The 24,468-nt window shown below is 48.5% G+C and overlaps 1 protein-coding gene across 2 annotated transcripts in view; it reads right to left on the reverse strand.

The window, feature by feature from the left end:
• The window catches only part of MGAT5 (alpha-1,6-mannosylglycoprotein 6-beta-N-acetylglucosaminyltransferase), a 315,360-nt gene that overhangs the window by 63,100 nt on the left and 227,792 nt on the right, over positions 1-24,468 (reverse strand). For both annotated transcript variants that reach the window (XM_045560098.1, XM_045560099.1), the window contains exon 11: positions 17,706-17,839. In XM_045560098.1, the coding sequence (XP_045416054.1) occupies positions 17,706-17,839 (134 nt within the window). The remainder of the gene's footprint in view (positions 1-17,705; positions 17,840-24,468) is intronic.

Genomic DNA, 24,468 nt, shown 5'->3' on the forward strand with positions numbered 1-24,468 from the left:
GCAATGGCAGCTTAATGCAAGATACACTTACCCAGCTACACGCAGCAATCCAGAGGGGTACAGCACTTTACACCACGCACGCCTGGCCTCCCCACCCCCGCCCCCGCCATGTGTGGCCCTAGGCTCTGCCATGGAGTGCTCCTATGGGGATCTTTTCCATCAGGAAAGGTCAAGTGCATCTTACCCTTGTTTCTACCAACTACAAGCAGCCTCAAATCATCCTTACCCTCCCCCCACGCTAATTTGACCTTTTTATAGGTAACACTGTATATTTACTACAGTGTTTGCTTTTTAGGTCTTAAATGTTTTTTCTACTCTGCTACCATTTTTATTTGGATTGTGATTTATTTTTTTTTTTATAACTGCTGTCATTCAAAGTTGCATAGATTTGCAATGGTTTGGTCCCACCCTACTTTTCTCATAAGTTCTATTATTTTCAGCCTGTGGTTATGTAGTCTTCAAGATTTTTCAGGAATGCAGATATCACTATATAGCCAAAGTTACTTGTTCGTTAAACTTCCAAAAGGTAAGTTTATTTTTGGTGTACCAAAAGTGAACTTTAGGGATTTAAAATAAATGTGTATTTGTAAAAATCAAATAGTCACGAAGAACCAGTTTGCCTTTTTAACAACTGAGGTTTGATTTTACTCATATTTTATGGTTCAGAAGAACTAGGAGTTTGGTTCTGACACACCAGAGGGCTGGCCCCACTGAAGCAGGTGAAGAAAGAACCCCTGAAAAACTGACCCAGTTACATTCAAAACACTTACTTTCAAAGGCAGGTTATAAACCAACCCTGAGAAGGACTGTGGGGAGGGAGGAACCTGTAGGTAGGAGCCTAAAGGAACAAAAGGCTGAGACCCGGCACAGCTGGCATTTGGGTGGGGGTGGGGGGGCGGCGCACACTTTTCTTAAAGGACCAGATAACAAATATTTTAGGCTGTGTCCCAGGAGGTCTCTGCTGTACTCAACTTTGCCACTGAAGCTCAAAAGCAGCCACAGATAGCAGTACACAAATGGGTGTGGCTGTGCCCCCTAAAACCTCATGGGACACTGAACTGCGCATTTCATACAATTTTCACATGTCCCAACATGCAAGTATTTTTCTTTTGTTTTTTTTCCTCAACCATTTACAAACGTAAAAACCACACAGAGCTGTACAGGTGATAGGTGTGTGGGCTGGAGTGTGTGAACCCCTGATTTAGAGCTGTGAGGTGTGTTAAGGGCGAGATTAATCCCTGTATTATAAATAACAACTGGATACCAACCGGCAAAAAGTGGACACGGTGGTATTTCAATAGCCTGTGGCGGCCGGCAGGAGGAAGACAAGTTCAAAAGCAAATCTTTTAATGAAATACAGCTCAATAGCTAGATGAGTAATGAGCTCCTTGACTCATTTTTTTTCTTTCAGTGCTTGATTTTGTGTTTAATCAGGAAAACACAAAGTTCATTAGGATGTGTATGGTTGTTGAATAAGTAGAAAATTAAATGCTCAGGTGAGTATGTTCGTGGCTCACTGCAGCACTCCTACCTACCCCAGCGACATCATTGCTCTTTATCCTACGTAAGAGGGAGGAGGTGATCAGCTAGTGGGAAGAATCCTTTAATGACGGCAAAAGTGAAAAGCGATACCTATGTACCAGAAACACTTTAACGTAAAACTATAATGCCATATCTAAACTTTCTTGAAAGTGTCACATAAGTGTAAAAATACTTGCAAAGCAAGGTAAATGCAAACTCAACATTTTTGTGAATTTCCCCATTATTTTACTGTTGTCTTGACTACCCATAATGTAACACCAATATTTTTAAAGGACTCACCTGTATTAAATCCTTCCAAAGCTACCATCTAAGTTTGTAGAGAAGTGACTGCTCTTATTTTACTTTACTCGTGATCCTGAGTACCTACTCAGCCTACTGCACTCAAATCCCTGGGGGTGCCACCTGTTACTGATGACTTCCCCCTCTGACCTGTTGCAAAGCACTCTTTAGAGTGTGCCTGGCAGCTTCAGTCGTTCCATTTAGAAACACCAGAAGTCTCCAGCACAAGTGGTTGTCAAACTGTGGCACACACTGTAACCAAGGGGAGCTTTCGTCACCCTGCTAGCAGTTCTGCTCTCACTGGTCTGGGTGGGGCTGGACGCTGGGATTTTTAACAGCTCCCAGGTGATTCCAGAGAGCAGCACCCGGGCCCAGAACCCCAGCAACACTCCAGGGCTAGCAGTAAGGATGGGGGCACTTCCCAATTCCTGAAAACCCAAACTTTTTTCACATAACTGGGGTTCATTAGGCAAATCAGTATTTTCATGAAAAATATACATTTCAAATGTGTTTTTACCATAAAAACCTACACTCATGCTTAAGCAGCATCCAGGAAGCAGGTAAGGATCAACTTCTACAGAACCACAAATTGAAATGATTGAGAGAACAAACCTCTGAAGGCCAAGTCCATGAAAGCTGATTGCAAGGTTTGAAGCAGCTAAAACTAAGACTTACATCTGAGCACCTGGGCAGGATTTCTGGAAACTGTTTGCATTTCTATGGAAAGTAGAAAACCAACCACTCTTTCCATGAATTTACCCGGGTACCTGGAAACTATGACCAATTTTTTATTTATTTTTACAGGGTCTTCCTATGTAGCCACATGATAGCCTTGAACTTCTAGCCTCGAGTGATCCTCCTGCCTCAGCCTCCTGAGGAGCCAGCCCGCCTATTCTAAGTAGTCATCATAATCAGGCTAAAGCCATGAGTTCAACCTTCCTGTGATTCAAGAGCTCAGAATTCATTTCCACAAAGAAGGAAATGGGCTCTTCTATCTGCAAGCACTTTATTGGAATTTTTTTTTTTTTTTGGTGGGGGGGAGGCATAGATGTATGTTAAAAAAAAAAAAAAAAAGCAAAAAAAGGGAGGGCAACTTCCATCATTGTGTTTCCTCACCTTGTTTTACTGTTCACAGAGTGTACCACGGCACTATATGTTATTAATAAGTTAATGGTTTATTGCCTTCCTTCTCCTTTTTAGACTATCGGCTCCATGAAGGCACACTCACAACATGTTTTCTCTTGCATTACCAGACTTTAGAACAATGTCTGCCATATAGTACTTATGTGTTTTGAATGAATGAAACACAGTTCTTGCCTTCTGAAAAGTTAGAAATTCAATATAACCCACTTGGCTGGGGTGGGGCAAAAACATGACAGCTAAATACAGCAGCCATCTGACCACACGCAGGGCAGTGACAGCAATGCTAAATTAGGACACAACCAGAACAACAGGGCTACCATTGCAGCACCGTGTCGGTATTTACACCCTTTTCTCAAGAGATCTTCACAACAAACCTGGCAGGTGGTAGAGGAGGAAACTGAAGCTCAGAGAAGACCGGTGGCTCGTTCAAGGCTACCATATGGGGTGACAAGGGGGCAAGGGAAGGGTCTGCCTCTAATCCACACCCCTCTTGTTAACCACTCTACCTGCAGCACTGCACGGCCAGGAAGGGTGTGCCTGCGTGTTAATGGCACAAAGCCGAGTCAGACAGAGATGAATGTTTTTTTTTTTTTTTTGTTAAAAGGCTAACTTAAGTGCCACTGTACATGACGAGTATTTGGTGCTAACTAATAAGATGACAATAGCTACCACTTGTTGAGCATTTACTATGCTCCAGAAACTGAGACATGCATATTTCTAGTTTATTCCTCTCCCGTGAGGTGAGTATTATTACACCTGTTTAGCAGACGACATTAAAAAAAAAGTTAGCAGGTAAAGGGCAGAGAATGGGAGACACTAGAAAGTGATCTCTTAATCCCTTTCATAACACTAAAAATCTCTAAGTCTGAGCAATGCCCTCTTTGTCTCAGGGAAAAGGATGCTCCAAGCAAACCTTTCTTGCATGCCAGACACTGAACACCCGATATTCCTTATCTCGTCTCTCCAGCCCTATGACCTAGGCACTGTTACTGTCATTCTTGTTTTACAGATGAGAAAACCGGGTTGACAGAGGTTAAGACATGCCCGAGGCCACAGAGCAAGTGATGGAGTCAAGAACAAGTGCAGAGCCAGCCCATGGCCTAACCTTCGAATCACAGGAACACGATCTATGATGCCAACTTTTCCACTTTTTCTTTTCAATGAAAAGTGCTGGAGTTCTTATCGAGAGGGGATGGAACAGACTTCAAGCTCCTAGGACTGGCCCACTTCCATGCAATGTTCTCATTTTATTCTCTTGAAATAGTCACTTTGCACCTCCAGGGGCCGGGGCCCAGCTGGGCACTGGGCATGGAAATGTGACCAAGACCGCGGGGTACCCGCCCTCAGAAACCCTGCAGTCCCTCCTGCCTGCTTGCTGGTAAGAACCCCAATCCCGGCAGGGCAGCCCTCGCCCACGGAGCCGCTTTCTCTGGGCGTCCAGGTGCTGGCGGGCTGCCTCTGCCCGCTGGTGTGCCTGCCTGAGATTTCATTCTTTCAACTCCTTATCCAGCTGGCAAGGAAGCCCTCGAAAGTCACAGATGTTTCCTCGCAAGGACAAGAAACTGCTTACAGTACGACCTCTGTGTCTGTGCCTAAGCCGTGACTCATCTGTCTTTTGGGTCGTGGCCATAGTAACACTTCCTTATTTTATTCCTGAAAGGACAAAACTGGAAGGGAATACTCAATCCTGGAGACAAGGAATTCCAGCAAGTCACCCAAGATGATAAAGCACGCACAACGGAAGTCACGCGTTGCTGCACGGGACTAAGAACATTCTGAAACTGTTTCATCAGACTATTCCTAATTCATTACAGCGGAAGTCTAAACGCAGGGAGAATAACTGGGAGACGCAGAAGAAAAAGGTGGGAAAGAACGAGGGAGAGAGGAAAGGCAGAGAAGTGGCGAGCACACACTCCGGTGGGGACTCAGAATGGAAGGAACTTGGAAATTATCCAGCTCCGCCACCCGCTGTGCACTGGAGTGCCTCAGCCACAGCCACTACAGCCATTACTGCGTGCCAGGCACTGTACTCAATGTCCCCATTTACAGTCGTTACCTCCAGTAATCCAGCGCCCCCTGTGAGCTGGGTCATCAGCGTACTCTTCTGCAGCTGAGAACACTGAAGCTTAGTTAAGTGTCAGGTAAAAGAACATACAACGAGTGAGTGGTACAGCTTGGAAAGGGGTCCTAGTCTGTCTCCGCGGCCACGCTCTTAACTACTACGTGTCCTGTTTCTAGAGTCTTATAGACATGTCTATGCTGAAGGCTCCATTAGACAGATCTGACTCTGGGGAAGGAAAAGGGCGGAGGGAGGAAGTTGGGGTGGGGTGGGGTGGGGGAGGGGCACAGAGGAGAGAGAGAGAATTATCAAAGAGGAGAACCTTGCCAGGGGCTCCGCTTCCCGGCTCCAGCCACATGGTCCCACCTCCTCTAACACCCAGGCGGCAGGAGCCCCGGACTGCCGAAGCTACTCGGGAACTGGATGCAAAACCCCAACCCCTTTCCTCCTGCAGTACCTTAACAACACCCTCTTAGTGACAATGCTCTAGTGCCAGTGGCAAAGGAAAAATACGTCCAGGGCCCAGGTGCATTTTCACAGAGCAATTAGTAAGCGTGAATCTGGAGCTGAGCAACAATCCACTGCTAACCGGCACACTGGCTGACGCTCCACGCCAAGGCCAGGGAACTTCGTGTGTCTGGAGACCTCCTAAGCAGGGCTGGGAATCGAGGGCTAGAAGCAGGGCTGTGCGCTGGGCGTAGCAGATGCCATGTGGAGGTAAGATGGGATTTCCCTCACCACAAAAGGAACCATCACTCAGGCCTTGCAGGTCACATCCTCAAAGCCCTGCGTTCTCCCTCAAAGCCCATCTGGGCTCGTGTGATGTGCTCTACCACCCGGTTTTTAACTTCATTTTTAAATTTCCCCAATTTTTCACTTGTCCAGGCCACTATTTCTGCTCTCCAAGCTCTCTGAAGGCAGACATGTCTTTCCAAGACCCAACAAGCAAGGAGGTTCCTATTAACTGGCTCCTGATGACAACAATATAGTAAATGTAATGAACATTGACAGGTTTCTTCTTTAGAATTAGGCTTCATCTCAGTTGTTTTGCGACAGAGGCAAACAGTTGCAGCCCAGCTCACTTTCACTATTTTGCATAAGGGATTTCAAAGTCTTCATACAGAATCCTACAGAACTCATCCTTGAAATTCATCCCATGCCATCGTGGACGGATTCAGCTCTTGAGACAGGAAAGGATGGACAGGAGCAGGAGGAGGAAGTTGCCAGAGAGAGAATCCATTCCCTGCAGTGCAGGGTAGTGGCTACAGCTCATGATGCAATTCAAACCCTGACCATGTGAGGAAACTCAACCTCTATCTGCCTCAGTTCTTTCACTCGAAATGGGGATTAGTAAAAGCATTTACTTCATAGAGTCATGGCCAGGGCCATGCCTGGAACACAGGAAGCACCCAAATGTTAGCCATCATCATCATCATCTCCTCAAGGAGCCCAATCTAGTCAAAAACAGACTCAAGTAAGGGAGAAGCAAAGGCCAGCCGGCTGCAAAAGTACAACCAAGCAGGGAGATCCAGTGTTTCCTGGAGCTCTGCTGTCCCTTGAGGCTAGACCAAGATTCTTGATTTATCTAGTCCCGATTGTCTCGTGTACAGATGGATGCCTTCAGTACTCAGGGCTGCACAGCCACCGCCAGACTTTATGAGCATATGCTATGTATATGATTTTTATTTAGGTATAAGATTGTATATAGTTGTTAAATATGACTCTAGAAGCATACGTATTACATTAAAAATATTTTCAATCGGTTTATCACTGTTTCTCAGTGCATAATACCCCTTCTCACAATTACACGATGGATTCTGCTTCCAGCAAATACCCTGTATCGTAAAGTCTGCTCTCAATCTGTATTTCTGATGTCAGACTCCACCAACAAGCTCTGCCCCAGCAGGTCTGTGTTCCAAGTTGCTGTAACATAGCTCCACGCTGATGTACAAGGGCACAACTCAAGATTCAGTTTCTACCAAAAGTTATTCCTCAAGTACTCCAGCTGGTATGGGACCCCATCCGGGTGCCAACCCACACCGATACTCCACACGACCTGTTCCCCACGGCAGTGGGAAAGCCACCAGGAGGAGGTCAGGCTTCCTTCAACTGTCCCCACACACTCCCCTGGCTCATCCGAATCCTGTTCCCAGGTTTATGAGTTGCTTCTCCAACTCCATTTTAAAACCACACTTCTACTTTGCTTTTCTCTCCAAGTGACAGGCAGAAACCCACACCCGGTTTCCTTCTACTACCATGATTTTGCTTCATTTGCTGCATTTCTAAACCAGGGTTGATATAAGGACTACAGGGAATTCCTTTCAAACCCATCCTTTTTCGGTGTGTCTGAACCTCTAGCAGTGCTTCGGGGTAATGCACGTCATCTCCCACGATGAAGCCGGGGCAGCCTCAGGGGTTTGCATCCCTGAACCAAAAGAAGACATCCAAGTTCCCCTTCCCCCAGGAAACCTTCCTCAAGCTGGGAGTGTGGTGGCGCCCTTGGCAATCTCTCCTCACCTGGGACCACACAACCTCAGCAGGGCTGAGATGCTGCAGGGAGCTCCGTGGGAGCACAGGAGGGAGCGCACGGCATCTCACTGTTGAGCAGCGCAGCCCTCTGCTGCCGGCCCAACCAACTGCTGCCCGGAATGAACGAGGACAGGCCTGGCTCAAGTTGTCACCGTACTTTAAGAAGAATTCGGGCTATGCCTAGAATTCTCATCCAAAACATGTTTTTCTGTAAGATATGCTTTAATAGTGTTCCATTTAGGAGAAAAATATCATGATCAACACAATTATCTCATTCTTACAAAGCTGTGCCCGATCACATTCAGAAGGCTCTGTCTCCCTTCAAGCATGACCTTAACCTTTTCTTCACTTGAAGGGAACGTTCTTGCCAATGTTTTTGTAACTAACAACTTTGCAGCAGGCCCTCTGGCTCCTCCCAGCATTGTTCACCATACGGTGGCCTAACACCCCTGGTCACCACACGATGCTGCCGATTGCCTCCTCCATGGAGCGGTTGTTCTTCTCTCTGCTCCCAGACAGCAACTTCTTTTCCCATCCCTCCACACCATTGTTCCCATATCTGCTGCCAAACTCTTAGGGTTGGAGTAATAGTAAAAAGCCTCGAGGCAAATTACAACCACAACAGCTGTGTTTACTAAGAGCTACAAATGAACTCATCCCAGCGCTATTAGAGCCAGGCGGGCAGTGATTCGGAACCTTCCAGAAGCGCCCCACCCTCAGGATGTTCGCCGGCTGCCTGAGCTTCCAGCTTCCCAAGCCAGCACTGACTTTCGCAGGAGACCCTGTACTGAGCACCGGGGTTCTCTTTTAACCCACCACACTTTGCTATGTTTTCTTCCCACAGCTGCAAGGATTTGTACTGAGCTGGTCCCGCCAGTCACCCGCGCTGCAGGCACCTGGCTGGTGGCTGCCATGAGGGCGCCAAGAAAACCACTCTCCATCCCAAGCCCTCCCTAACCACCAGGGACAAAGGACTAAAATTCTGCCATTCATCACATAAACCTTTGTACCCCTAGTGGCTTGTCTGAAGAGTAAAGGTTGCGGGAAAGGAACGGCACCCAGGAGAGCACCGCTGACCCGCACCTTAAGGTGCACTGCTTCTCCTGAATGTCTCCGAGGCTTCTTGCGTTTTATCACCTATAAAATGGACGCATGCTTCGCAAAGCTATGAGGCAGCGCTTTATAATATCTGAAATTCATGCAAATTATTTGCATTCCTGGATTAAATGGCAAGCATGCTCCAGAGAGATCTCACTGGAACCCACATCAGCGGTTTGCACCCTTGCGTGGATTAATTCAGGCGATTGGATCGGCTGTTACCATGGAGATAAGGGGGCGGGTCCCTGGAGGAGGGGTCACAGGGGTGGTCAGTTGTACTGGGAAGCAAAGGCCTGGAGCACAGGATGTTGCACCTGGATAAAACGAGGGTACAGCGAGTGCCTTCTTCAACGCGGGGTGGTTGTTGGTTATATGGCAGCCATATGCCATGCATGGGAAGGAAGTGATTTTAAGGTTTTTCTGATCTAGGAAAATTGGTGGCTACCTAGCAGCACAGTGTTTCCCAAACTTGCCTGTTTGGAGCACTTGCTGGAACATACAAATTCCTAAGACCCTTCCCTGGAAAGTCTGACTAGAGGAGGCTGATGGGCCGGGCCCTGGCATGTGAATATTTAACAAGTTCCCAGGTGGTACTTAGGATCAGGCCAGTTTTTTAAAACACAGACCTAGATTCTAGGAACAAACTTTAGCTTCCCCACCTTTCCTTGGAACACAGGCTGGAAATCATCTCAGCAAGGAACTCCAACAAATCAGTGTTATTCCAAAGGACCATGCCAGGTTCCCGGCTGGACCTACAGTTAAGCCACTGCTTGAAACAGTAGCTACGAGAGACTCTACCAGTTGGGTTCTGAGGAGGGGTTTTCATTTGCAGGTGGGAAGAAGTCTAAAGAGACTATTCCATTGTAACAGATAACAGAGCAGGAAGGTGACAGGCTCCAAGTCCCAGATGGAGGTAGGCTGCCATGCATTCTTCCACCCACCCTAATCCCCAACCCAAAGAAGAAAACTGTTGCAATCACAAGCACAACTTGGCAGAAGCCACAACCACCCACATCAGGGCTGGGCTATCAACTGGGAAGTGCCCATGGGCTGGGCTCTGACGAGGAGGAGGAACTTGCAGCCTACCATATGGATTCCAAGAATCTGGGGTTCCTGCTGGAGCTGCATATGCCATGGCCTTGATTTTTCCTCTCTGCCCACCCTTATGCCTCTAAACTTGACAGGTGACTGGAAGGATGACGTGGTCTGGAACACGGCATTCATGATTCCACCCACAGGTCCTTTACCCTCTCCAGAGGAAACCTATTCCCTCTCAAAGAACCAGGCAAAACGATGGCTTTCCCTGGCCTTCCTAGTGCAAGGGCTGCAAACTCAAACACTGCTGGGGCCAGACAGGTCCTGGCGATCAGAGCAGGCTCCAGGTAGGACTGCCATCCCCAGAACAACCCATAACCCACATATGGGGCAGCCACCACTCGGCTGCAGACAATCTTGGGCACATGGGAATGACAGTCCACTTTGCCACGTCACCTAAATTTTCAAAAGCAGCTGGCAATTTTGGTGTTTCAGATGAAGCTTCCCAAATGGCAGATTTCTCAATTTAAAAAAATATTGTGCTGACGAAACATAAATGTCTGTGAGGTGGATTTGGCCTTCGGGGTCCCAGGCTGTATCTGTTGCTTTAGACACAGAGCTGTGCCCTGAGCAAAGTACCTGTGGGCAACATTTTCTTCTTGGTGTCGCCAATGGATAAGCTTTTCCTCCATGGAGTGTTCCCCCCTGCTCCCCTCACCCCGGCCCTTTCCACCACACAGAATCCCTGAGCTGCCAGGGGCCTTAGGACTCAGCACCATGTCGTCCCTTGGCATTTGTGATACCCCTTGGGAGCCCTGTCAATGTCTGCACAGCTGACAGCAATGGGGGTTTAACGGCTTCCCTGGTGACACGCCTCAGTTTTGGACAGCACTGACTTTGAATTACGCCTCCTTCTCATACTCCTTGCAAGCTCAGATAGTTCACTCAAAGCCTATCTGCTGTCCCTCTGGGGTCATGCAGAGCCAATCTGCCTCCTCCTTCTCTGCCACCCTTATGAGTCCTTGCCCACCCAGCCCCAGCCCCAGTCTTTTGTTCTCAGCCAAACACACCAGCTTCTTCCATCAGTCTTCACAGAGCACAGTTTGAGTCACCCCATATTTTAATCCTGTCAACCAAACGGGGCTCTAATATACATAATCATATTAATAGCAAGAAAAACAGACATTAATGATTACCAGCCATTGTTCTAATAGCTTTATATTTATTAGCTCAGGTAATCTTCACGAGAACCCTAAAGTAGATGCCATTCTTACCACCCATTTTGCAGATGGGAGAACAGAGGCACAGTGAGCCTAAGGGACTTCCCTGCAGTCACAGGTAGTCAGTGTAGACCCAGGACTGAGCCCTACCAGTCTGGTTCCAAGGTCCATGCTCTTAGCACTCCAAGACTCCAGGTGGGTTGACCCGCACAGAGGATGGAAGGGGACCAACATCCTGAGTGCTGGCAGGAATTGGCACCATGCTTGGTGCTTTTATTTTAAATTATTTCAGAATATTATGGGAGTACAAATGCTTTGGTTACATAAATTGCTTTTGCACCACCTGAGTCAGAGCTACAAGTGTGCCCATGCCCCAGAGGAGCGTGTACTTCGCCCATTAGGTGAGTGCTTTTACATGGGTGGGGAACATCAGCCCCTTCCTTCCACGTGTTATGCCTCAACTGAAAGGCCATCGTTGATTCTTGGCAGCATTCCACGCTGTTGACCCAGCTGAGGTCACTGTTAATGACTCCATTAAGCCTCTTCTACACACATGGACGCTAACTCACAGCAACCCTATCCCTTCCTTGGGCAGTTGGTTATATGGACTCTGGGCCGGGCCCAATTGTCACCACACCCTCTCCCCTAGGCTCACTGTCTGGCTCTTCCCTCTTTCTGGTGGCCCATAAAGTTGTCTTGTAGGCTATCTCCTCCTTGCCCTTGCTCTTGCAAGAATTAGAAGCAGCCAAGGAGAAGTTTACATTATAGAATCATGAGACTCTGGAGACCTAAACAAAAGAACATCCAGTCCTATGCCTCATTTTACAGATGAGGAAAGTGAGACCCAGAGGGCAACTGACTTCCAAGGATAGGCAGCCAGCAAGTGGCACAGCTAAAATGAGAATCTGGGCACCTGCTGTCCCCACTCAGGGCTCCTCCCATCTCCTTCCAGATTGTCTCAAATCAGCGTCTCCAGGCCAAAACAGGGGCACGACAGGAGAATGGGCTCTCTCTGCCACGTGACAAGTAAACTCGTGGGTCTAGACCTCGGACAGCTCGCTAAAACAGGGAGCAGACCACTAGGAAAATGAGATGGGGAAAGGCTGCCCCAGCGTCCTCTGGGCTCCTAAGTCCACACTCATTCCTGCTCACATACCCTCAGCAAACACTGACGTGCTTACCACGGATGCCACACGGGGTTAAGTTGTAGTCAGCACGCAGCCAACACTATTTCTGCAAAATCCTTAAGTATCCTGGACCGTAGCTGTTGGAATCTTAAAAGCTAATGATTCATTTCTGGTGTTTCCTTTTGCATTTGATTTCCCCTCTGTTCTTCCCCCGCCTACCCCAAGCTTTGTCCCTGAATTTGGGGTAAAGGCTCTGTGATACGAGTGTACTTTATCACATGCCAGGCACAAAACAAGCACAGGTGGCTGCCCGGCTTGGTGAGTGGCTGCCCGCGAAGGGCTTCCCATCTCCGCTGGTGCACTAAACTCCCTGGCCCTGGCAGTGCAGTCTCGACGGGAGCAAGACAAGGTCTTTTCTGATCGACTTTTTCCCCCAAGAGAAATAAATGGAAGAAATATATTAATACTATTTTCTAATTCTAATGCTCTTCTGGTTGGAACCAGGACCAAGAGCTGTGATCAGATCAGAATTTCCAGCAAATCCAATAAAACTGATTCCAACTTTGTTATTTCAGACTATATGCCAATTTAAACTTCAGGTGGGTTTAAATGTATCTGGTTTATCTCTACATTATCTGGTAAGGAAAGTCTCTGGCTAAGCAGATTAAAGAACAAACGGGATGACAAGGTTTACCTGCTTATAAAAATGCGTTCTTTTCAAGGGTTTCAGTATATTCTTTAATTACAAAGGTCTTTGGTGGTTCATTCAAACAATGCACTAAGAGCAATTAATTCCTATTACAAAATAAAATGGCATTTCTCCAAGTGACTCCCATTTCCAAGTTTGTGTTAATTTAAACTAAGCCCAAGTAAACCGAATTAGTGAACTAGATAGTTTTTTGAATGGAATTCTATCTCAGATTCAGGGCTCAACCTAGTCTAGAGCCTTTTAAGATTTATTTTGGGTTATTTAAAGTGTTTAACCCCTTTTCCCAGTGAAATCTTACTGGAAATACAAATCTATGCCACAGATAAATCAGAGCTACTCTAGTGGGGGAGGGCCCTTCCTGTGTGGCTGCCCATTGACCTCCCAGAGTAGCTGGGTCCTAAGGCTCCCAAAAAACACTGGTGAAGAATTACTGATCTCATCCAGGGGTGGCTGTCAAGCCTTTCTGGTAAAGTGCCAGATAGCAAATAGTTTAGACTTTGTGGGAACACATAAAGTCTATCACATATTCTTTTTTTTTTTTTCTTTTAGCTTGCAGACTGTGCAAAAACAGGCCAGAAGATGGATTTGGCCCATAGGCTGCTGTTAGCCAACTTTCATTTATTTTTTAACAGCTTTATTGAGGTAAGTGACATAGACTGCACATACTTACAGTGTGCAATTTTGTAAGTGTTGAGAAACGTACAGGTATGCTCCCTGAAACCGTCACCACACCCCAGACAGTGGACACATCTGTCATCCCCACTTTCCCCTCCCTAAGCAAACACCCATCTGCTTTCTGTCACTATGGATTAGTTTGCATTTTCTAGAATTTTATATACATAGAATCATACAGTTTGAGTATGTATTCTTAATGCTTTGAGGTCAGCCGTATTGTCGCATGTATCAACAATTCATTTTTTTTCTTTTCAACCAATACCTTCACTTATACACATGAGGAAACTGAGGCTGGAAGTGCCAGCCCCAAATCACACAGATGACAGTAGAGCTGGCCCAGAGCTAAGCCTCTGTCCTCCTCCTATGGTGTCCTTTTCCCATGCCGTCTCCCTGATAATCTCACCAGGGATTTCAAAAAACTCTCCAAGTTCTACAGGGTCTGCAGAATTTGCCTAAGTGTAGCTCCATTCCTTTTCCATCAAACCTCCTCTCTCAGTCTCCCTTGGGCCACCAGAGAACACACAGAAATGTCCAAGGCAGAAAACATTCTAAGTGGTATCTCAGGTTCCCCAGATAAATCGGTAACTTCAGCCAAACCAAAAGGAGATTCATTCAGTCACTGAGTAGTTAGTGAGTTCCTACCCTCTGCCAGGCAGCGCTGAGTAAGCAAAACAGATTCCTGCTCTCACAGAGCTTATAGTAAGGAAGGAGACACTGACAAGATAAACACATGATTACAAACTGATGAAAACTTATATAAAGGGAATAAACAGGGTACTGTGACAGGGAAGGGCTGCATCTGGCTGGGGGCACATGTGTTAGACAGGGTGGTCCTAGGGGCTCAGGTTGGGGTGAGCCAGGGCAGGCAGTGGCCACGAAAGAGGCCTGGTGGGGCCCCCGGGTGGGGGGAGTGGTGCGTGAGAGCCCTGTGGCCACAGCCCAGGCGCCAGAGAGACTAGGAGGTGCGGAGCAGGCGTGGCCAGCTTGCAGAGAACCTCACCAAACCACGCCACCCAGGCTAGATTTCACTGTAAATGTAACATGTCCTAAGTTTAAAATGAAGTCACTGGAGAGTTTGAGCGAAGGAGTAACATGATCCAATTTACATTTTAAAAAAGATCACTCTGGCAGCTGCTGCACGGAGTGGAATAGAAAAGGGCAGGAAGGAGGGAAAAGTTGCATCACATGTCTGGAAGTTCTGCTGCCTGATTTCTCAGGCCTATACGAAAGGGACTGCGTGTCATTTGAGGGGATGCTGTAAAACCACAGAGTCTTTGAGGTCTAGATAAAAGGGAGCTTTCCAAATTCACTTAAGACTGGTTGACTGTGGTTGCTGCCAGGCAAGGCTAGATCTGGAGCAAGCCAAGCCCTGGGCTCTGGAGCCAGAAATGATTTGAATAGCTCAAATAAGGCCTATTTACCCTGCGGAACTGGCTGCAAGGCTGTTGCTGACTCGGCCATCGTGTGGTGGGCAGCCCGGAGCCACATTTTACTTGTTACACCAATATTTGCCCAGGGCTCCTGCTGCACACTTACATCGCCCAGGGACACCTCCCTTCTCAGCTTCAGAATCCTGCTCGAAACAGGGACCCACCCTCCAGGGAGGCAAGTGGCAGTGGGGAGGAAAGTCTCCAAGAGGGGAGGTCAGAGCCCGGACCGTGGTCCTGCCCTTGCCATTGCATGTGCTGTAGGACTTGGCCACGTCACCATGTCCTTGAGCTAGTTCCTCATCTATAAACGAGGATGGTCACAGAAGGCGTCAGCAGGCACCACCTCACACGATGGCTGGAAAGGGCTCCAAGAAGAAGGAATGCTGCACAAATCTGAGGCCCTCTTTTATTATTAACACATTAGTTACTAAATAAGCCCTGGCTTTTGCTGAATGCCTATGAAGAGGTACCAGGTTCAGTGCCCGGGGCTACATCTTTAGCATGGTCAGGATTTTAGTGAAGTCACAAGTCACGCTTCCACACATTGCTTATCTATTAGCCTTGATCATACAGAATATAATTAAAAACCTTAAAACAAGCCAAAAAGATCTCTGGTGAGATCCATGCCAAGGGACTGTTGACCAGCGTGTCCTCGTAGAGAGACTAAGTTTACTTGGAACATGGCATAGTTCAGGGGTCAGCAAACTGCTCACTTAAAACATCTCACTTAAAAGGCACATCTGTTTTCCGTGTTCATTCACTAAATACTCTGGGATGGAGATGTTTTGGAAAAAGAAACTAAATTCTCACATGCTGTGCTGTGTTCAAGAACTGGAGAAGATGTCCTGAATTCATGTGAAAATTTTACAGTATTTTTCATCTCCTTGGACTTTTCCCAGCACAGAATGCTGGAATGATGTAATAAAATGGAAATAACACCCTAGATTTTTTGGTATTCAGGCAAAGAGGAACGTGGACACATATTGTAATCCTTGGGCAATGCATGGTACAGGTATGAGGAAGGCTGAACACTTGCAGAGCTTTAACCCCTCAAAGTACAGAAGGTTTCCAAATCGCCTGAGCAGCATGGTTGACACTTTCAGGACAGGCACAAGAAAGTCATCCTTTAGCAGCAGTATCAATTTATCCAAAACAGGTGACCGAAAAGCTTTTAGAACCAATTTCTTGTTTTGTTTTTCTAGGGCACCAGAAAGAATTGCCAGAGGCACCTAGGAGGTGGCTGCACTTGGTTCCAAAACAGGTGATATAATTTCAAGGTCAAGCCCACATGAACAGGCAAGCTATTTTTCTTTAAGCAGCAGTAGAGGCTTTTCTTTAAAGAGCCCAAGTCTTCCTATAACCCATGCCACGATCCATTCACTCCACAGCCAAGCTGAGCATGGGAACACTCAGTACACCCTTTTTAACCTGAGTCCTGCTAAAAGTCAGCTGGAAAATGCGCCATTGATACATTTCGATGCAAAGGAAGCAAATGTGTATGAATTCGTGGGATAACCTTAAATTACCACTTATTATCTAGCTTGATTTTATTTTGCTTGAGAGAAGAAAGTATGGAGTAACATAAGCAGGAAATAATTCCTACCCACCAGCTCGGGGTTTCTCAACCTTGGCACTACTGCTGCTTTGTGCGTGGGGCTGTCCTGTGCATTGCAGGGTGTGTCGGCCTCCCTGGCCTCTGTCCACTACGCGCCAGGAGTACCGCTGACCAGACGTGACAACCAAAATAGTCTACAGATATTACCAAATGTTCCCCGGAGGTAGAGGGGGTAGGAGATAAAATCGTCCACAGTTGAGAACGGGCTAACATACTAAGTGAAGACAAAATTCTAGCCGTTTATAAGAAAGGCAGTTGTGTGGAATTAACTCGGTCTCCCTGGAAATGGGCTGACCTCATTGTCCCCTTGGCACGGTCAGCTTCTCGGAGTCGAGGGGCGGGGCGCTGCTTTCCCGTTCTGAATGTGGGGTCAGAAGAGCAGTAACAGGGAATTCTCCACCCTGCACATCACCTATGCTCCTGCAGTTGTCGGATTTCTAACTTCCTTAACTGGGGAGACCCAGTAACATGAGAACAGACTTTGTGACTATTCTGGAAAGTAATTCATTCTTACACTTAGGAAGAGGCATGTTTTCAGGTCCCAGAGACTTCTGTCCTATAAAAACATTTCCTCAAAAAAAATTATGTTATTTGCCTACTGAGGCAGAATTCCATATAAAAATATTTGCACTGCCTGTCAACAGGTCACACCCGATCTGGTTCCTTCCCCAGGTGCACTCTGGAAGTCATCCCAGGAGGGCAAAGGGGCCCAATGCTTTCGGAAAACCTGGTAGAGTTTGTGGCCAAACACTTTCTTTCATCCAAGACCTCCCGGAGCAAACCACCCCCCTGTCAGGTGAGTACTGACTACAGCCAGAAGGACGTGCAGGCCACTGCCTTCCCCAGGAAGGGGAGCTGCCTACCTTCCCAGGCTACTTCCCAGAAGGCAGAGGAAGAGACTCACTTGGCAAAGTTTCTCCCAGGGCTTAGCTCCAGAGAGACACCCACCCCTGGAGCCCCGGCTCTCAGAAGCAAGTACAAGATGGGAAGGAAGCTGGAATGTGTCACTTCTGCCATGCAAAGAGGGAAGGGATTTGTTGTGCAGCCACTACCCGGATGAGCAGGCACAGCCCTGGTGAGAAAACCAAATGCTGAGCCACCAAGCGCTTGCACGTTCCTGTTTACTTCTAAGCAGGTCCCATTAAGCCCTGGGCACTTGGCTTGATTACTCCCTGGATCAAAGTTAAATTTCATTACCCAACAAGCTGCTTTTCCAGGAGAGAGAGATGCACAGGCTGACTCACCTTCCAGAAGTTATCCACTTTGCCATACACCAGGGACTGGTTCTGCCTTTTGATTTCATTGATGTGGTGGATGTCGCTCGAGTTCAGGTGCTGCTCGACCACGAACCCCAGGAAGCTGTTGTCTGGGGTGTGCGCTGATGTGGAGAGGAAAGGAGGGGATTAGTGTTAATCAGCAACAAGAAACAACAATCATAAATGCGACCCAGGCCATCTCACCATCGTTGAATGTTTTCATGTCACCTGTTCTTCCTTACCCGAGGGGGTGAGGGATCGCTCGCTCCCCCATGTCCCCAGCAAAACCTTCACATGGGAGTAATTCTCCCCAAGATGGATTAACCTGAACCAAATCCTGCTCTTTTTAGGGGAAAATCCATCTGTCTAAAAATCATTAAGCTGTGTGCCCTCCTCAGAGCCAGGTTACCGTCTGTCTCCCGGCAGAAACGCCCTCGTCCAGGTTTCAAAGGCCAGATGTGTGGGGAGCTGAGCTGAATCAGATGTTCTACACGGGGTGGGGCCCCACGGAGTCAGGTCTGGCTCCAGCCACTTGGGGACAAAGCAAGCAGTGCCCCCCTCCCAATCTTTTACCTCCTCTAAGAACTACTCACCAATAAAAGATGTAATTATGGGCTATATTGAGCAGGTGCCTGGAAAGAGGACAGGATAAAAGGCCAAGTTCCCCAGGGCACGAACTACTCCAAAAAACCAACCCCTGCAAAGCAACAGTGTCTACAGGGTGGACTATTCTGGTTCTCTGTCTTGAGTTCTACACCTTCTTTATTAAAAGAAGTTAAAACACTTGACTAAGGGGGAAGGCAACTTCACACGCTCTCCAAACATTTGCATCTGATGCTGATAATTTTAAAGGAGTGCCACCAGAAGGCAGGAATCAGGAAACAATTCTGTCTAGGTTAAGCAGAGACTCCTTCCCACCTTCATTCTGTCCAGAGAAATATCAGCGTTTCAGGAGACGGCCCTGCAGAGGCTGCATATGGCCGACACTAAACGAATCAAGTGCACGGCTTGACTCTGACCTGGATAGAACGGCTATAAGTTACACGAAACCGAATTCCTCCTGGTCATTGAGAGACACTCGAGATTCCAGCAAGTCCACACACTGCAGCGTTAGCCACATGCATTCCCAGGTGGGTGGACGACAAACAGAAGATGCTGGTCCCTGCAGCTTGTCCTGGCTCCCAGGACTGAGGCGCCTTCAAGACGAACGGAAGGGCAGAGGCAGGTGGGCCTGCAGCCTGGGCCTAGGAATCGGATGCCACGACTCCACCCTCACCCGCCCTGCGTGCAGGGGAAGGAGACGAAGAGGGCAGGCTGGCAGGAAGCCCTGGGCTGCGCAGGGGCACGAGCTGCATAAGCGCTCTGTTGTCACCCTCCGTCTCCCCCGCTTCTGCCTGATGGGGGTGACAGAACGAGGAGATAATAGGGTTGTGGCTGGGGACTTGTGTTCGGTCTGGTCAATCTGTTATTTCGTTTCTGCGTTTTTGAACAAGTGCCCAGAGGCAATGGCAATGGCTGCAGTTGGCTGAAAAAAAATACAGAATAAATTCTACCGCCAGCAAGAGCCGATGGTTGCTTTTTTCCCTTTTTGAGGAGCTGAGGGTGGGAGGGGATTTGAGGAATACAGGGGAGGGGAGGAGAGCCTGTGTGAGTTCCCGATGTCATGAGGCAGCTTAAAATATCTCTTGGTAAAAATTTCTGTTGATTCCCTGAGTTTTGAACTAGAATCTGACACTCCATACTTCAGGATCGTGTTTTCTATCTTCAGGAAATGTATGAGGTGATTAAAGCTCCGTGCTTCAGGTATCTGTTTCCACAGTTCGGGTATCTGGTCCCTTTGGGGGCACTTAAAAAAAATACTCTGGCATGTGAAATACTCGACAGGTCTCATTTGACATTATAATGTACTCAGGTATAGTCAAAAATAAAATGACTGCTAAACCCAAAAAGGAAAAAAGCACACATATGTGCATATTTTTGTGTTAAAGATTCCCCTAAGCTTCTAGCTTGAATGGTGAGAGGAAGGGGAAGAAATAATCTAGTCAAAACACTTGGACAGTGGGCTTTGCTGCAGTAAGACTGTAATTTGATACTAAATCAGCGTTGATGCTGTATGAAAGAATGGAGCACACATCCAAGCTCTCCTTAAGTTTGCATCGACACACTTTAACTCAACGCCTGTCTCCCCTTGTGAGATGTTCACTCGGGGATCAATAGCCGAGAAGTGCAGTTTAAGGATGGCAGGTGAGGCTTGAGGAGACTTACAGGCAGGGCTTAAACAGCACCCCGCGTTTGACGGGCCGAGGCCTGGGCACCGGGCACACCTCTCCACGTCTGTCCCCCCACAGGCGACTCTCAATTTGCCACAGGACACGGAGCCTCAGCATCATGAGGGTTTGCTCAGCTACAACTTGTCCCCGTAGGTGATTCCGAAGTCACCATAGGCCTGGGTGGCTTGCTCCCAAGGAGCTGGCCACCAGCCGGTGGCTGTTTGGCAATATCCGCAGAGAGCGCCCTGGTCTTAAAACAAGTGTTCCTAACGTTGCTTATAATAAATCAGAAGCCACAAGTCCAGGCTGATGCTATCTGAAATGACCCTTTCTTTGAGATCAAACCTCAGACGAAGCTTTCTCTTTTGCTCTGTCTTAAGATGAAACACAGACCCGAGTTGTGTTGGGAGGATTTCAAAGAAAAGGTACTTACATTTCAAGGTAAATCAAAGAAATCCCATCATAAATGGGACGCAGGAAATCACTCCATCCCAGAAGATAAACAAACGTGATTTTTTTTTTTTAAAAAAGCTGATATTTGAGTTCTGACCACGTGCCAAGTTCTGTGCTAAGTGTGTTATAGTGACTCCTTCATGTTATCCTCATGACCACCTTATAACATGTCTGTACAGATGAGAAAGAGTTAAACCATCCAAGTCTCCATGCGAGGCAACGGCTCCACTGGCATTCAGAGCCAGCTTGGCTGGTGCCAGGGCCCGAGCTTCTTAAGCCACTCTCATACACAGCCTGGTAGTCCAAATATTTTATTTTCTGGACCCTGTGAACTATAATAAACCATGCTTCTGCGGAAAATAATGTTATAAGGTAGGACCGAAATACATATGAGAGACCCAGAATATCTGCATAGTGTGACTTCAGTTTCTTGAGCAACTTGTGCCAGGTGTGCGGGACCACACTGATCTTTTCACATGCTATAAACTGCAGGGGATTTGCTAAACATTAACAATAATTTTAAAATAGCTTAGCGCAAACATCTTTTCTTATTAAGGCCCTATTTTAAGCACTTTGGAAGCACCTATTTAGAAACGATTACGAATCAGCTTGATGTGTTCCCTGAGCAGATTATAGTGATGATTACTTTTAAGAGATACTATTAGCTTAGCTTGAATACTTCAACGACGTTTTGGAGCCCTTTTCCTACAAACCAGGTTATATGCTAAGTATTGATGGGTCACAACCTAAAGATGAGTTTCTTCTTTCAAGGAGCTTACCAACTACTTAATAAATGAAGTATGTATTATATATCAAGAAGTAATAATGTCTTCTTTTAAAACACAATTCAAAATGTTTAAGTCAAATTGGCCTTTCCTTAAATTGTGTAAGTCAATAGACTTACTAGGTCTGTTTTTTCTAGAAGTCCCAAACATCTCTGAGAATGCTGTGTATCCCCACACCACCTGGTCACCAGGGGCAGAAACCCCAGCACCAGCCTGGCTCACCCCTCAGCCCCCAGGCAGCCAGCAGGTCCCAGGGACTTAGCTTCTCAAAACCCATAAATTCATTTCCTCTTCTCCACCCTTCCCAGTTCAGGCCTCATCCACTCTTGCCGACGGTTCTGCAATAAACAAGCTTTTCTTTCTCCTAAATATAAGTGGTTTTATTACATTTCCTGATTATAACAGAAATATATCCTCAGTGTAAAACTTTTTCAGATTATACAGAAAGATATAAAGGAAAAAAGAGGTTACCCATCATTTTACCACCTAGAAATAACCATAGTTGGTGGGCTTTTTTCTCCTAGGCTTATGGATTTTTTTTATCTTCAAACTAAAGTTGGATCCTACCACACTACTCTTTTGTAAACTTTTTTTCATTTACACAATATGTCATAGATATCCTTCCATGTAATAACCACAGTTCATTATACTTATTAAAACAGTACAGTACCTCACAGCCTGACATGCCTGGACTCACCCTGGACACGCTATGGCTCTGGTCTGCCACCCTCTCCTTATGGGACTAACCACCCTCCCCCAAGCCACGCAATTCTGTTCCCAGTAGGTGGTTGGGGTGGTGCCAATCCCAACCCTGAGCACCCTCCCCCCACCTCTCCACGCCTCCACAGATGGGCACATAACCCAGAGGACTCCACCCAGCCATGGCTCAGTTTAAAGACAGGTTTACAACCCAAGTCCCACCGTTCAGTTTTCTTCTTGACTAGTTTAGTCTGAGCTACTACTAAAGTCAAGTCTTTCTGCTAGAGTCACTAAACCTGTAGGGTGGAAGTCTAGGGTTGCAGGTGGTTCCCTGTGCCCCTATGATGACAGCCTGCCTCAGAATGACACCAGCCCAGAGAACTGCAAAGCTGAGACTGGGGGAGGGGGGAGAAAGGGGGAGGGGGGAAAGAGGCGGGAAGGGGAGAGGGGAGGGAGAGGGGGAGGGGAGGGAGAGGGGAGGGAGAGGGGAAGGGGAGAGAAGAGGGGAGGGAGAGGGGAGGGAGAGGGGAAGGGGAGAGGGGAGGGAAGAGGGAAGAGGGGAGGGAGAGGGGAGGGAAGAGGGGAGGGAGAGGGGAAGGGGAGAGGGGAAGGGGAGAGGGGAGGGAGAGGGGAAGGGGAGAGGGGAGGGAGAGGGGGAGGGAAGAGGGGAGGGAAGAGGGGAGGGAAGAGGGGAGGGAAGAGGGGAGGGAGAGGGGAAGGGGAGAGGGGAAGGGGAGAGGGGAAGGGGAGAGGGGAAGGGGAGAGGGGAAGGGGAGAGGGGAAGGGGAGAGGGGAAGGGGAGAGGGGAAGGGGAGAGGGGAAGGGGAGAGGGGAGGGAGAGGGGAGGGAGAGGGGAGGGAGAGGGGAGGGAGAGGGGAGGGGAGAGGGGAGGGGAGAGGGGAGGGAAGAGGGGAGGGAAGAGGGGAGGGAAGAGGGGAGGGAGAGGGGGGAGGGAGAGGGGAAGGGGAGGGGGGGAGAGGGGAGGGAGAGGGGAGGGAAGAGGGGAAGGGGAGAGGGGAGGGAAGAGGGGAGGGAAGAGGGGAGGGAAGAGGGGAGGGAGAGGGGGGAGGGAGAGGGGAAGGGGAGGGGGGGAGAGGGGAGGGAGAGGGGAGGGGGGGAGAGGGGAGGGAGAGGGGAGGGAGAGGGAGAGGGGAGGGAGAGGGGAGGGAGAGGGGAGGGAGAGGGGAGGGAGAGGGGAAGGGGAGGGAGAGGCGAAGGGGAGAGGGGAAGGGGAGAGGCGAAGGGGAGAGGCGAAGGGGAGAGGGGAAGGGGAGAGGCGAAGGGGAGAGGGGAAGGGGAGAGGCGAAGGGGAGAGGGGAAGGGGAGAGGGGAAGGGAAGAGGGGAGGGAGAGGGGAAGGGAAGAGGGGAGGGAAGAGGGGAGGGAGAGAAGGAAAGGGGAGAGGGGAGGGAGAGGGAGGAAAGGGGAGAGGGGAAGGAGGGGGAGGAAAGGGGAGAGGGGAAAGGGGAGGGAGAGGGGAGGGAGAAGGGAGGGAGAAGGGAGGGAGAAGGGAGGGAGAAGGGAAGGGAGGGAGAAGGGAGGGGAGGGAGAAGGGAGGGAGAAGGGAAGGGAGGGAGAAGGGAGGGGAGGGAGAAGGGAAGGGAGGGAGAAGGGAGGGGAGGGAGAAGGGAGGGAGAAGGGAGGGGAGGGAGAAGGGAGGGAGAAGGGAGGGGAGGGAGAAGGGAGGGAGAAGGGAGAGGAGGGAGGGGAGGGAGAAGGGAGGGGAGGGAGAGGGGAGGGAGAAGGGAGGGGAGGGGGAGGGGAGGGAGAGGGGAGGGAGGGGAGAGGGAGGGGAGAGGGAGGGAAGGGGGAGAGAGGGAAAGAGATGTTTTCTGAGGTCTGAATCCAGCTAAAGCCGGTTTCAACAATTCCCAGTGACAAGAGCCAACAAACCCTGTGAGGAAGCCAATTTGACAGAGATCCTATCTAATACGCCCTACCACAAAACATTTAGGGTGTTTCCAATTTTTGAGTACTTAAATCAGTGGGTATCATGCATCGTGGCACCCTTGTCAACTCTGCAGCAGGTGTCTGAGCAACCTCTGTACCTACAGCCTTGCCTCTCCGTCCCTTCCTCACTGTTCCCCAACCCCAGTCCAGCCTCCATGTTGCTTGACAGGATAATATGTGACCACAGCAGTTTCCTGCTGAAAATCTTCACCTCCTTCAGCACGAAGCAGGCCCAGCAAAGCTGACATTCCAGCTTCACTTCCAGAGACACCCACACCGATACATACCTGTGCTCCAGGCTGACCTACCGGGGCTCTGTTTCTCCGTCTTATCTCATGCTGGCATGTGTCTGGCATGTCTATCGCTCCCTCCTCCCTCAAAGACTGAGCTCACATCACCTCCCGGTTGGGGGATTTCCTGAATCCCCAAGACTGAGTGTGCCCTTCCTTGGCACCCTTAGACCATGCAAAGTTAGAGCCCTTATCACACATGACTGTCTCCCCTAAGGCACTATATGTTCCTTGAGGACTGAGCCATGCTTTATGTACCTGACTGCCCAGAGCATATTAGGAATTGAGTAAGTATTTTTTGGATG

This window comes from Lemur catta, chromosome 8, assembly GCF_020740605.2.
Source record: "Lemur catta isolate mLemCat1 chromosome 8, mLemCat1.pri, whole genome shotgun sequence".
NCBI lineage: Eukaryota > Metazoa > Chordata > Mammalia > Primates > Lemuridae > Lemur > Lemur catta.